This window comes from Hakea prostrata, chromosome 9 (assembly GCF_041222555.1).
Source record: "Hakea prostrata isolate BN-2017 chromosome 9, UWA_Hpros_2, whole genome shotgun sequence".
In the NCBI taxonomy this organism is placed as follows: Eukaryota; Viridiplantae; Streptophyta; class Magnoliopsida; order Proteales; family Proteaceae; genus Hakea; species Hakea prostrata.
In genome coordinates, this window is record NC_142608.1 from 15,867,524 (window position 1) to 15,882,748 (window position 15,225).

The 15,225-nt window shown below is 37.4% G+C and overlaps 1 protein-coding gene across 3 annotated transcripts; it reads left to right on the forward strand.

Annotated features, from left to right (window-relative positions):
* Positions 1–785: 785 nt before the first annotated feature.
* On the forward strand, positions 786–14,624 carry LOC149004834 (Telomerase activating protein Est1). Of its 3 annotated transcripts, none has more exons than XM_089168061.1 (6): positions 786–889; positions 2,320–2,503; positions 2,624–3,223; positions 3,370–3,492; positions 3,588–3,799; positions 12,364–14,624. In XM_089168061.1, exons 2-6 carry the CDS (start codon positions 2,417–2,419, stop codon positions 14,423–14,425), a joined length of 3,084 nt encoding a protein of 1,027 aa, XP_089024187.1. In that variant the 5' UTR covers positions 786–889; positions 2,320–2,416; the 3' UTR covers positions 14,426–14,624. The 3 variants fall into 3 exon arrangements, with proteins under 3 accessions (XP_089024187.1, XP_089024190.1, XP_089024188.1); XM_089168064.1 differs by having other exon boundaries at positions 796–889; positions 2,219–2,503; XM_089168062.1 differs by having other exon boundaries at positions 873–947.
* The last annotated feature ends 601 nt before the right edge of the window (positions 14,625–15,225 follow it).

A 15,225-nucleotide genomic window follows, 5' to 3' on the forward strand; every position in this document is an offset into this window, starting at 1 on the left:
ACTACTTATTATTTGAGTTATTGATTTCAATAAGGTGGGGGGGATTTCTATAACATGGAATGACTTTTCATTTTGTTAATGAAAATTGATCAATAGCTATTTTGTTTTTCATAGAATTTTGGCTCTTGTTATAAGATGCTCGACTATTTATTTATTTATTTCTTGCATTCTATAAATTATTAGCCCAAACTGTTAATTAGCCTGAACCCAAACCACACCAAATCGAAACCAGCCTGAAATCATTATTTTGCTAATGAGCCGTGTTTGCATTTTTGAGTCCGAAACCGTCCGAAATAGCACCATTAACATCCCTAGGGAGAGTTGAACCACAACCTTTTCACTAAGAGATATTCATCTTCCTACTAACCCAATCATGCGTTGGCCAATATAGGATCGAGCTTCAATAAATGTGTAAGACATGCTCAGCAGAATTTGCAGCCGTTTTATTAGACCTCGATCAAAATTTTAATTTCAACATATATTTTTCAATGGTCGAGATTGAAAATTTTGACCCAAATCTCAATTCAACAACTACACTTTCCGGAGTGAACAACTAACGCTGCGCAGGAGTGAAGAAAAATCCTGGAATGATAGCGTGTAACACAAGCTAAAGAAGCCGTTCACGTCAGAGTCCGACGTGTCGCTGTTACGTTCTGTCATTGATCGGCTTCGCTTTCTCCCTTATTTTCCATCACTTTACTTTGTCTGTTTCACAACAGAGGCCATGAAGGTGGGCCCCAAGACCACGACCGGTATTTATTACGGCTTGCCTTGTATGTTGTATCTTCTGTTCACTTTTACTACTTTGAACCGTTTCTACATATGGTTGGTGTCTTCGTGACAATTGACTACTGGCTACTTACTAAGGCGGCGGCTTGTTTTGCGTTGGGTAAGATCTCAATTTTCTTCTTTGTTGCAGAGCAAACATGGGTTTCTGTAATTTTTAGGTAGTTTCGTTTGACTTGAATTCTCTTGAGATTTTGTCTTCAGTAGCTGATCGTGTTTTCAGCAATTGAGTTGAATTTCCTTTTTATGTTTACTGTTCTCTGTATCTGTGTTGCACGTTAATTTTGCTAGGTTTGATTGTTTTTATTTGTCTTTCGTGGAACTTCGGTTCGCTGAATTTTAGTCCTGTACCTGAAGCTGGAAGCCGATGTTCCCTAGTTGGCATTCTGGTATCAAAGTCCTTTGCATCTTTTGATGGTGACTACATTTTAATTGCGTAGATTTTTCTTAGCTGTAAAGTAGATTCTTCTGTTCTTGTGTTAGAATTTTGCTTTGCGTTAGAGGGAAACTGCGTGTGGGTTTTTGCTTGAAGGGGTTGTTGAGTTTCGTTATTTCTGGATCTCTGATAAAGGTATTTTGCGGTTGTTTTCTCACTGTTGCACCAGTTTCGGACTCTTATGTTCAGGATAATTGACTGCAATTACTGTATAGATTATGCTGTTTGAACTGTCAGCACTCTCTTCTTATCCATCAAAGTTGCTCAATTTCACTTCAGAAACTTACTTGTCGGATGGCTTAATAATCTAGTAGAAACGGTATAAGAAAATCCTGCATCACTTCAATGAGCCATTTAATATAAGCAAATGGAAATCTGCCTTTGTGTTAATTCAATGTAGTAGTATGATTTTACAGATATGCAATAGGCTACAGTTTCCTATTAAACCTCATTTCTGCTTTAGAAATGTTTCGTAGATAATTTGTTGATAAACAATGATTGCCATATTGGGATTCTGCTCTGCTCTTGTTCTGGAACGGGTGAATTAAGCTGCATTTGTTGTGGGCAAATTCTACGGCTTGAGCTTGGGGCAGATAATTGGAATAGAATCAAGGAAATCCATCTTTTCACTTTCTTTACTGGTTTAGTATTTTCCCCTGTTGGTTATTTCCTATCACACGCCTTATGTAGTTTGGAGTATACACAATTGAACACCTGGTCCTCTTCCCATGCGAATGGTGCATATTTGTTCGAGATTTGTCTTTTTCAGTACCAAAATGTTACATCCAGGAACGAAAATATTTTGCAGTAGCAATTCATAATCATTTCTTCAACCAATTGTGAAGTGGAGTAAAATTTTATTGGTGACTTGGGTAGGGTTTCTAGAGTTTTTAACTTGTACTGGGAATCACAAAGTCATGCAAACTTGACAACCTTTTAGTTGCTACATGAAAAGAGTCTCTTTCCTCATTAGATGTGTGGTCTTATTGCTTGCAGATATTGGCTTGGTCTCAATGATGCTAATATATGTGAGAGTTGTGGATCTCTCTCCAATTTTTCTGTGTGGAATGAAATCAACTAACTTCTGTTTCCAATAGGTTGTGACCTTCTACAATGTTGAACTGGTTCTTAGCATTCTTTTCACTTGAATAATGGGTGGCTTTCTATCTCTTTGGGTTCAAAGCAACTAGCTGTATGTACGGTTTGTGCAGTCCAATGGCGATCAGTGATGCTACAATTCCTCTCAGTGGCCATGGCCACACAAGAAGTCTTCTTGCTGAGGTGATTCCAGAAGTTAAATTGGTGCTTCATTTTTTCGTAATGTAGAAAAGAGCCAATTAGCTCTTCTTTATAAAAACAATATTATTGCAGTTTATCTGATTTTGATGTTGTTTACTGCAGGCTATTAATGCAGAAAAGAAACTGTGGACCCAAGTCCATTCAAAGGGTATGCTGGAAACGGATGTTCAAGAATTGTTCCGTAAAAGTCGTTCAAACTATGAGAAGATCATCTTGAGTGACCATGAACTTGCAGAGCTTCAGGATATAGAATACTCTCTTTGGAGGCTTCACTATAAATGTATTGATGAACTTCGTAGCAGACTACAACAAACTTCTACAAATCCAGATAAAGATCTGATGATTCCACAGACTTCAACTACTGTGCAGCACGATAGTGATAATCTTGTTGAAAGATTTAGATCATTTCTTTCAGAAGCTAGTGAATTTTACCAGCAGTTAATCACAAAAATCAGAAGAAGTTATGGGCTTCCTGAGGAACTATTCTTCAAGGATGAATGCTTTTCGAATTCTATTGAGTCAACAATGATGCACAGATGCCAGTTTTCATGCCACCGTTGTCTGATTTACCTAGGAGATCTTGCTCGATACAGAGAAATCTATGCAAAGCCTACCAGTGAGAGGTGTAATTGGTCAGTTGCAGCTGCTCACTACCTAAATGCATCAATGATTTGGCCAAACAGTGGAAATCCCCACAATCAGGTAATTACGTGAGTTATTCTTCGTATAAAATCACCAGCTGATGAAAAGTTTGGTTTCACTACCCTCTGAATCTCTGTTTACTTGGTTTAATTACTCCACTTTACTTCTTGGTGGGGCTTTATATTTACGCAACATATAATTCACAGTTGGCTGTACTGGCAACATACACTGGTGATGAATTCCTTGCTTTATACCATTGTATAAGAAGTTTGGCTGTTAAAAATCCTTTCCCTGATGCCTGGGAAAACCTCAATCTACTGTTTGAGAAGGTAATTTCTTCTTGACCCACAGTATGATATGCGTTACTCATTGAAATTCTTTTATTGATATTGAAAGTTTTAGATATCCTTTAAAATCTTAACAGAATAGGTCATCTAATTTGAGCGCTCTATCCACGGAGGCCACTTTTGATTTCAACTCACCATCGAAGAGCACAATTGCACAAACTAAAGCACAACCAAACGACAGTTCTTCAACTAGAAACATGTGCAAAATCACTGAAGGTGTTGGATCTGAGGAGACCTGTTTGTGGCCTCTCATTGTTCGGACAATAAGCAACTTCTATATGAAGTCAAGGTAATTGTTGCGAAAGAATGTCTATTTGATTTTTGGTTTAAATCTTCTGAAAGATGCATGTAGGGATTTATTGTCCTAATTCTTTGCAGTTATATTATGCTTTGCATGTATGGTATACCATATCAGTAATTAAATTTTCTTTATTTTCATCTTTTGATGAACTGTATCAATTTGTGCATTTTTGGGGGGAAATTATTGGGATAATTTCACGGACACTCACTGCATTTTGCCCTAAATAAAGAACTTTCAGTATTTCACAGACCATCCCTGAAGTTATGAATTTATTACTATTAAAACTTTCAGTATTTCACAGACCACCCCTGAAGTTATGAATTTATTACTATTAAGTCCACTACGTTGAGTCTTTACAGTTGAGTGATAATGTAATTGGGCCAACTCTTTTTAAATGGTGAAACTACAATTAGCATAGAGTGAACTGACCACAATTCCTTCATCTGTAAAAGGTCAGACCCACTATTCATTGTCTCCATACTTCATCTTCTTGCAACCAAGCAGCCCAGCAAAGGAGTCCCAATTTGGTTCTTTCTGCTGCCCCTCTTGTTCATCAATGGCTACTTCTGATTCCAATCTCCATTTTAATTTTTTCTGGAGAGAAATCCCCGACAGCAAGAAGCACCATCCTATTCCAAGATTTCTAGACACTTGATTGAGTTCCGTCTTCCAAACCCAGCTCAGCGATCCTGACCTTGTCATGAATTTCAGAAACTTTTTCAGTTCCCATCATGAAGAAAGTCTTTTGGGGAGCCATATTGGTAGTCATGTACGCAGTAGAACAAAGAGATAATGAGGGAAAGCAGAGAAGAGATAATCAAGGGATTAGAATTAGATAAAATAGGATTAATAGCAGGATAATTTGGCTTACTCAGGAAGCCTGACCTCATTTATCCACACAGAAATTGTAGTGAACCAAAGTTTATTAAAACTCTTCTTGTTCTCTATCCAACTATGACTGTTTTATAGGCTTACAAGTAGTTTTATGTTGGCTAACCAAGCTTTAAAGATTATAAGGAATGTTACAAATGAATGCAGGAAAAGCGTCGTGGCTCCAATTTACAAAATATTAAAGGTGATATTTAGAGCTGCAATAACAATGGAGGCATAAAATTAAAGAGTCATACTATGAAATATGGACCAAGTTATTAGGACAAGAATACTATTATGGAGGACTAATTTAGTTTTATGCCAGGAATATCCGCAATGTAAGTTATTAACCTAATTAGCAGGCTTATGAAAAGGTTAAAAGATCTCCATGGTGCCCTTTATTGAGCTTGAAAAAGATTCCTTAGAGAGATAATTTGGCAAATAATAGAGGAGAAATGATGAGGACATCAGTGAGCAGTTCCGAGTTTACCGGCGACGCCGACGTAGGGATCATCCCACGACAACATCTATGTGGATGGATGATGAGTTCGGAGGTTATCGGATTGCTAGGATCCTATGGTTCAATGAGAAGCACTGCTCATAGGCAGTTTGTCATGTTATTTTCCTTAGTCTTAGTGGGTTGGGTAGTAGTTTGCTATTGAAATATTTTAATTTCATGTTTGAGTCTTTATGGGCTGGGCCTAGAATCTATTTTGGCTCAATTTTGAATTATTTTGGGTTTGGGTTATATTTACTACTTAAGTAGGGGTTATTTTGGGAATTAAACATGTAGGGTTGTGAGGGATCAATTTTTTTTTATTTAAACCTTGTATGGAATTTGTTTTTGGCAATGAATGAATGTGTGCAAAGTTAAAAGATTCCTCTCTCTTGCGCGAGTCTCTTTCTTGGCATGGATTTATAGTAAGTTCTTTTTCTCCTCTTCTACCTTTCCTCTCTTGCGTGGATCAGTTTTCTCTCTTCTTCTTTTATTTTCTCTGCATAATTGTTTTTTTCTCTTTCCTTTTTTCCTTTCTATTGATTTTTTTCCTAACCCTCTTCTCTCAGTTTTCTTTCCTTCTTCTTTCCTTGCTATTCTGTCCGCCAGAATTTTCTTCTTCTTTGTCGTACCTTCTTTTTTATTTCTTCTTTTCTCTCTCCTTCTCTATTATCACCTCTAGTACAACAGTCTTGATGTAGCTCTCCATTCTAACCTATTGTCCATTCCTAGGATTCACCATTACTTCAAAATATTTTTTTTCTCTCTTATTTTTGTTCGTAGATGCTTTTTGACCCCTGTTTTGCAGCCAGGATCAGCAGGTAACGTTATCTCTCCCGAAATATTTCTCATTTATTCTTTGGTAGTAGTTTTCTTTAAAACAAAGCTTCCTAAGACTCCTTTATATGGTTAATTGCTGAATTCCTTGTTAGAAATCTGATATTGATTAGGACAACTCTATTTTCTTTAAGTTTTTTAATCTCCTTGCATTCAATTTAGTGTTATGGTGCCAAGATCCCCATCCCCTTGTTTCCCTATTGATTCTTGTTTAGTTGTGCTTATCAGTTAAGATTTATTGTGTTTCTTTCTCTACTTTAGCTGTCTTACATGCATGATTAATTAAAATTCAAGTGCTGCAATTCCTTTTCTTTACTATCTATCAAGAATAGGTGTTTCATTCTAAGAGTCTAGTAGCCCACTTTGTAGGTCCCCTAGTTTCTAGGGTTTCTCCTACATCAAGAAATGTTTCGAGTAAATAAATATATGTGGACACACTTAAGATATATATGATGTGTAATGACAAGTGAAGGGATAGTGGGGGCCTAAATTAATTGATTCCCAATTGCAATTAACATCAAGGATCATCTTAAAACTCTTATTTGTTTGCACTTATCATGGATGATTTGACCAAAGACATTCAAGATGAGGTTCCATGATGTATGTCTCTTGTTGATGATGAAAGCAAAGATTAACGCCAGGTTAGAGTTATGGAGATCAACCTTGAAATCAAAAGTTTTTAAGCTAAGTTGAATGATGACACGCTTTTTGGTGGGTTACTTTGGTTGCACATCAATGGGTAATGAGGTGGTTAAAATTGGTGAGAGCAAGATTTTACAAAGTGATTATATTAGGTTTCTTTGCTCGATTATAAACAAAAAATGTGATATAGAGGACGATGCCTCAAATAGAACGCAAATAGGATGGATAAAATGGAGAGGCCAGTCCAGGGTTCTGTATGATCGACTTCTTCCTTCAAAACTTGAAGGAAAATTTAATTAGACAATCATACTATGATGTACAGTGAGGAATTTTGGGCATTTTCAGAAGCGTTGTATACATAAATTATTGTAGACGAAATGAGGATTGAGAGGGGCGTGGGGAAAAATTAGCAGTGCTTCCTCTACAGCTGATCATCCTTCACTTCAAATTTGAGTGAGTTCTACAGTCGGGTTTGGCTGGAAACATAGTCTTCTAATTCTTAATTCTAATTTGATCTAATGCCTAAGTTTTCCTACTGATTTTATTGGAGCTTGAACATCATAGTTAGGAGTATTACTTTTTATAGTCTTACATTATGACTTGAAGGATTTATATAAGAGTGAAGTACATGCGCTGCCCCCTTGAAGTGGCACAATTTTACAAAGGGGTCCAAAATCACTAAAACTGTTGGTGGATTGTTAGTTTGGTAGAGAAAATGACCCATTTACTCCTTAGAATGTGCATGTAAAAACAAAAACAGCATTAAATTACTAACCCCCTTTTTATCAGTTCTTTTCCAAATCGACTATATAACCCTTTGAAGGGTAATATGACCATTATACCCCTGTTTCTATCTTCTTTTTTTACCTTACAACATCATTCTAAGAATACGGTTTCATAAATCCTAAAACAGAAATATTTCAGATTATGAGTAATCTCTTTCTTGTTTTTGCTTCCTAAAACAGAAACTACAGAACCTTTCTTCTAAAATCTTGGTAGCAGGGATATAGCTAAGTGATGTAACCAGGGAGGACCCTGCCTTTTTTTCCTATGGCCCTTCAGGAAGGCCGAATCTGACCAGGGGCAAATTGGTCATTTTGCTCTCTGGGGTCCTAATGGGACTTATTGGATGCAGAGTACTGTTGGGAGCCAATATCTACTTTTATTTCTGAATTTGACTTAGTCTTTGCTTACTTATGGAGGAGTCATAGTCAAGTTAGGCGTCCCAGTTGGAGAAGGATCACTTTAGTTGCACTCCACATTCTATGAGTCCAAATCTACTTTTTATTTTGAGTTCGAGTCCTTGGTTAGTATGTTATGACAGAGTCCTTGTCCTATATGGGGTACTAGTTGAAATGTTATTTTCAAGTTGGAATCATTCTGATGTAGGAGAAACCCTAGAAACTAGGGGACTTACAAAGTGGGCTACTAGACTCTTAGAAGGAAACATCTATTCTTGACAGATAGTAAAGAAAAGGAATTGCAACACTTGAATTTTGATTAATCATGCATATAAGACAACAAAAGTAGAGAAAGAAACACAATAAGGCCTAACTGATAAGCACAACTAAACAAGAATCCATAGGGAAACAAGGGGATGGGGATCTTAGTACCATAACACTAAATTAAATGCAAGGTGATTAAGAAACTTAAAGAAAATAGAGATGTCCTAATCAATACCAGATTTCTAACAAGGAATTCAGCAATTAACAATGTAAAGGGAGTCTTAGGAAGTTTTGTTTTAAAGTAAACTACTATCAAAGAATAAATGAGAAATATTTAGGGAGAGATAATGTTACTTGCTGATCCTGGCTGCAAAACAGGGGTTAGAAAACATCTAGAAACAGAAATAAGAGAAAACATAAATATTTTGAAGTAATGGTGAATTCTAGGAAAGGAGAATAGGGTTAGGATGGAGAACCACAACAAGAGTGTTGTACTAGAGGTGATAAAAGAGAAGGAGAGAAAGAAAAGAAGAAATAAAAAAAAGAAGGTTACGACAGAGAAGAAAGACAATTCTGACGAACAGCAGGGAAAGAAGAAGAAGGAAGAAAAGAAAAAGAAAAAGAAATTGAGAGAAGAGGATTAGAAAAAATTGATAGAAAGGAAAAAGGAAAGAGAGAAAAGAACAATTATGTAGAGAAAAGAAAAGAAGAAGAGAGGAAATTGATCCACGTAAGAGAGGAGAAGAAGAAGAACTTACTAGAAATCCACGCCAAGAAAGTGAGTTGCACAAGAGAGAGAAATCTTTTAATTTTTTGCATTCCTTCATTCATTCATTGCCAAAAACGAATTCGATACAAGGTTTAAATAAAAAAAATTGATCCCTCCCAACCCTACATGTTTAATTCCCAAAATAACTCCAACTTAAGTTGTAAATATAACCCAAACCCAAAATAATTCAAAATTGGGCCAAAATAGACTTTAAACCCAGCCCATAAAGACTCAAACTTGAAATTAAAATATTTCAATAGTAAACTACTACCCAACTCACTAAGACTAAGGAAAGTAACATGAAAAACTGCCTATGAGCAGTGTTTCTCATCAAACCATAGGATCCTAGCAATCCGATAACCTCCGAACTCATCATCCATCCACATAGATGTTGTCGTGGGATGATCTCTACATCGGCGTCGCCCGGTAAACTCGTAACTGCTCACTGATGTCCTCATCACCTTCTTAAAGTAGGAAGTTTAATTTTGCAAGTTTTTATTTGTTAGGACTTAGGCATTCTTAATTAGAATTCCCTTTTACTTGTTTGAGTAGAGTCTTATGTGACTAGGAATTCCAATCCAAATAGAATTCCTTTCTGAGTTCTTGTCCAAGTAGTCTTCCTTTATTTGTTGAGTCCTAGTATGATTTCCCTTAGTTGTAAGGCTATAAATAGAGCTCAGAAAGGAAGACTACCCTACTTAGTATGATTTCCCTGCTTTTCTGAGTTCTTGTCCAAGTAGCCCTACCCCTACCCTACTTCCTTTCTCTTCCCCCTCCACTGGCTGCCCCTTCCCATCCCCCAAAACCATAAAACCATAACCCTAATTCCCATATCACCCTCTTTTCTATTTTGTGGAATTTTCGGGCTTATTTGAAGACCTAAAATTCAAGGTCAGATCTACGGCAATCTAAGCGTTAGATCTGTCCCAAACTTTAGGACCTCAACCCCCCAACCCTAGTGCGCTTCCCTCTCTGTTTCAGCCCAATTGGACCAACCAAACCATGGTATAAATCCTAAATTCCCAAAACCTTAGGAATCTTAATTTTAACCATAACTTTCAAAAACTTCATCCAAAACCTAATTCTTTTAGGATCATCCTCTCTAATCCCTATTTTTCACTCAAGCCTAACCCAACCCTAGTTCATTCCCTAGAAACCCTATAATTTAAAAAACTCTAAATTTCATAAGCCCAGGCTTTGGGAATCAGATCTGAAATTGAAATTCAACAAAATCAGATCTAATTCTCTTGAACCTTAACCCTAGAACCTGCTGGCTGAAACCTCTCCTCAATTCCCCTCCACCCTAGAACAACTCTAGAACACTAGAAACCTTAGTATGCGTTTGCTAACGTTTCTGTTCTGAGAAACCAGTTCTTATGCAAAACCGTTTTTTAATGTTTCTGTGCTAAAAGACCGTTCTTTACTTGAAAATGGCGTTTGATTAATCCGTTCTGAAAATATTTTCAGAACACTAATAATAGAATAAGTTGGTGTTTTTTTTTTCTTCTTCTTTTTCTTTTTTGGGTTGAAAATAAAGTTGGTGTTTCATAAACTCATTTTAAAACTTCAATTTGAACCAATTTTATCACTTTCATTTATGTTCTTTGGTAAAAACATCTTTTTGATGTTCTGCAAAAAGCGTTCTTTAGAACACTTTTCTGTCCGGTTCGTTCTTAAAGAACAGAAAAATGAACCGTTTTATCAAACACCTCTAACCCGTTCTTCCGTTCCCAAAGAACAAAAGAACGCAAAAAACTTTTTCTAAGAATGTTATCAAATGTGCCCTTAATTTCTGACAAATCCTAAGTTGCAAACTATAAAACTTGGAAATTCAGTTCTGAACTTTGAATTACAGCAAGGTTTTGAACTGAAATTCCTATAATCCTAGACCCCTAGCCTACCTGAACCCTTGCCAACCCTTTCTAAAACCCTAGAACCTTCAATGCAGCCCAAAACCTACAAAAGCAGGGCGTTTAGACCCTAAAACAGCTGCTGCTGGAAAATTACCTGTAGTATGTGCTAAACAGCAGGGTTAAAACCTGAAATTACTACTGGTTCATTAGAAGAGGATCTTGACGACTGGCCCCTGACTTGGGGTTACGTCACTACGCACCAAGGGGATACGATCTGTGAGGAGTTTCTGGAAAAACCTGTTATTGCTTTGGGTGTTTCTTGTTATTGTTGTCTCTCTTGAGGGACTTATTGGTGCTTTTGCCATGTTTCATGGTTCTCTGGGTTTACCTTCTTGCATTTGTTTGTTCTCATGTTCTTCTCTTCTGTATCTGGTTGTGAGGTCAGGTGGGAAGTCCCCACTGTATTTTCTATTTTCTTTAGGGTGTACCCATATTCTGTAGCTTTTCATCTTCTTTTTTATAACATTTAAAGTGCTTCCAATTATCCCAGATTTTTGAGGTTAAGAAGGAAAGTGAAATTGATTTTCCAATTTAATCTCCTTTTGGGAACGCCTTTAACTAGTCCTAGTTTCTGCTACCGTTTTTTCACTTAAAATTTTACTTCAAATATTTAGTCTTGGGTTCTCATTCCAGCTTTTCTTATACCAACTAACCTTTTGAGATGAAAATGAGCAGAATGCTCTCAACTGTCTTATCCCTAAACAACTATCAATAAGAAATGGCCTTCCCCTCCTTCCTCCAAATAAGAGATGCTTGATGCAATGAATCATAACATTGTTTGGGGTTTTGGATTTGTAAAATGTTACTACATAGGGTTCAACATAAGCACAGAAAATGAGGGGGACATACATCCTGAAGATCTCATAGAAATTTGTGGGTTTACTTGTCAGTATGCCAGCCAGTTTAAATCTATGACCTGCAGAAAAACTAGCTAGTCATTCATAAAATGCAATTGTTTTTGGAGTGAAAAAGTAATGCAACATTCTTTTATTTATGCACGGACAATGGTACAGCCCAAGGTGGCAGTGTTGCTTAAGTGTGTACTTTTGGGAAACATAGTTTTGTATATAGATGGAAATGCTATGTTCTCTTACCAAATATCAATTCGAATTCGCTGAAACTGGCCCTATGTAAATAGGGTGGAGAACTAGAACCTCTTATCACCATGCCTGAGTGAAAATATGAGTTTATTCATGCTGTGGTCTTTACCACAATCAATAATTTTATCAGGTTTACAATATGAGGAATTAATTCAGTTTTTTCCAGTAATCCTTAAAAATCCTAGTGTTACCAACTAGCACAGATAAAGACGTAAGTATGGTCGTGAACCAGAGATATTTTATCTTTCGCCCTTTTATACTTGGGTTCTTCAACCTAAGGCAAGTTGTGCTGAAATAGATGAGGTGGATGTGAGTTCTATAAGATTTTTGTTGCAGCTTAGGCATATATTGGTGATATCTGGTCTATTTCAAATTTTTATTATTATTATTTTTTTTATTACATAGAGCTTACTTCATCCATGTTCTATGAATATGTCCATTTGACCTCTAACTTTTCATCCATATTTTGTTGGTGTACAGTGTGGATGAATTTTCTTGTGTTTTTGGCTCTACCATTAGAGAACTGGATATTTTGTTGTCACTTGATGAATTGAGGTTAATGACTGCATTGGAGTCCTACCAGCATATGGATGCATCTAGGAAAGGTCCTTTCCGAGCTCTACAACTTGTGTGTATACTCATTTTTACCATCCATACCTTACATGAAAGCCCAAGTCCACAAATGCTAAAACATGTGGGGGATGTGCAGAAGCCTATCTTTCTGCAGCTAGCATTGGCTTCTACGTTCATATGCATGGGTCGCCTTGCTGCTAGATGTGTAATGAGTGATCAAGTCATTCACAGTCCTCTCCTACCATCTTTATTAGTATTTGCAGAGTGGTTGCCGGACATGGTAGAAATAGCGGAAATGTATGAGGTTGATAAAAAGTATGCAAATGCAATAATTTATTTTTTTAGTGCTTTTGTAAATCTCCTGAACAAGTTTGGTGATAAAAGGGGTGAAAATGAGCCTCTAGTTTCTACTGTTCTGTGGGAAGATCATGAGTTGCAGGGTTTTGCTCCTATGGTGCGGTCTCATACACACACAAAATTTTCAACTCAACAACGATGCAATTTTGATGATGGATACGAATGTCAAAATCGTATTAATCGTATATATTTTGCTGCCATGAAGCTTTCAAATAGATCAAGTGGCTCTCAGAAGTGGATCGTTTATGAGAAAGAAGCAAGAAGATTTTGTACAACTGAGTCGGAGAATCTCCAAGAGGTGAGACAGACAGAGGAGCTGGAGCCCAAGTCTGATACCAATATAGAAGAATTGCAGCAGCAGCTTAAGCATGGTGGAGCCATTAATGAAAGAGAAGTGCAGAATAGTGAAGGTGATGGAAGTGACCTTGATGTGCAAGGAAAATTTCCTCCTGTGGAAGATGAAGAAGTTATTCTCTTCAAGCCCATCACAAGGTATAATTCAGCTCCAGTCTATGTTCTTGAAGCTGCAAGCTGTGATGCTGTACCATCTAGTCAAGACTTGCGTCGTGGCTCATCATCAGTTGCACAAAACCATCATGGTGGTGAAGCATCCGGTTCCCTACCTGCTAGTTCAAGCGGCATGACGTACAGGCAAAAGGAGACTCTTACAGAGGATTTATTTAAGTGTACATTTCCAGAAACCAGCATAGCTGCTGGGCCTCCATCTCTCAGTGCCTGGGTCCTTAACAGAGAAAATTTTGGCATTGCAGGAAAAAAAGGAACTAATGATATGAATACTTTTGCCTCAGGTAGTAGTGATGATGTTGCTTTAGCACGCTTATCCCATCTCTCCATCGGTGGGACTAGAGTATCTCAGCAAGAAGTACGGGCATCGTCTCCCAATTCAGTGTCTCAGACTATGTATGGTCACATTTCTGTAGGTGAATTTGTTGCTGCTCCTGGGTATGCTTCTACAGCTACTTGTCACTCACCATTTCCCTATTCAGCTCCTGTGCCTTCTGCACCACTTTTACCAGAAGATGCCACTTGGTTTCATGATGATTCTTCATACTACACTGAATTCAAAGACTTGGAGAGCATGAAAATGCCAAAACTATCTGCACCACAAGTAAATAGCCACTCGAATTGGACTGGAACTCAGTTTCCATCTATCCTAGGTCCTGGCATTGCTGACTACACTTACGGATATGAACCAGTTGCAAGAAGAGCTGATTCTACTCTACAACATCAACAGTACAGAGGCAATATTAATGTTGATCCCAGCAATAACAATATTGGGCCAAATTTTTTTTATTCACCGACTGTCCTAGGGAAGCCTCATGATCATGATATTTCCAGCTTAAGCCACCATAATCAGTGGAGAAACCCTCTGGCTGATAGTTCCAGGAAATACTTGGGGACTTCACTGTTGTATTCAGGACTGTCTCCACTGCAGGGTGGTGAAGAACAAGTGAGGGATAAACTTTCTCATGGATACCAAAGACCAAGCCCATTTGTATATGGTACTGCTGGGGACCTAAGGTCTGAGCCTAATCCGCTGCTTCAATATCTCAAAGAGAGAGAGTGGCGCATGCAAGGAAACCCCAACTGAAAGGTCTTTTTAGGCCTTGAAACTATACTCAACTCTTGATGCAACAGAATAAAGACAATTGGATGTTTATTTAGTTTTTTTCCAATCTTGTAAAGCATTGTAAATGACAGTAGTGAAATGTTCAATTATGGATAGCTGAACTCACTTATTGACAAGAAAATGAAAGGACAAGTGCCTTTTTTGTGACTTTTTCAGAGTGGGGAAGGAGGAGCTGCAGAGAAAAAGAAGGGAAGGAGGTGTTTCTTTTTGTGGTGGGGAGGGGAAGGTTTGGTTGGTTGGTTTTTTGAGGGAGGGGGCAGTAGGTGAAGGTGGGGGAGTGGCGTGCAGTAGTCTTATTCTTTACATAAAATTACCCAATGGCTCAACAGAAAGCCAAGAAAAGTAGCTGGATGCCTGTATATGAAGGGACCAAATTCTGACTGAGTTTATTTCTTTTCACAGAATTTGCTCTTCGTATTTTAGAACATTTGCTCTTCCTAATTTAGAACATTATTGCGTATTATTATGTTTGAAGTCTTTAAATTCTTGCTTGGCGGCATTCAACCCTTATGGCCTTACAGCGTCCAATGAAGCTTCATTTTGATGTATGAAGAACTTGTGTTGTATATTGCTTCTGTATTTCTAGACAGAGAATTCCTTTCCTATTGGGGATGGGTTATTTTCTTTGAATTTGAAACTTAACATGTGGAGATGGAGAGGTTGGGATCCATTGACTTGAATTTTGTTAAATCCTCTTTAGAGAACGAGTGTTGGTTTATACAAGATGCCAATGATATAGGGAAAACGTAACTTTGATTGAA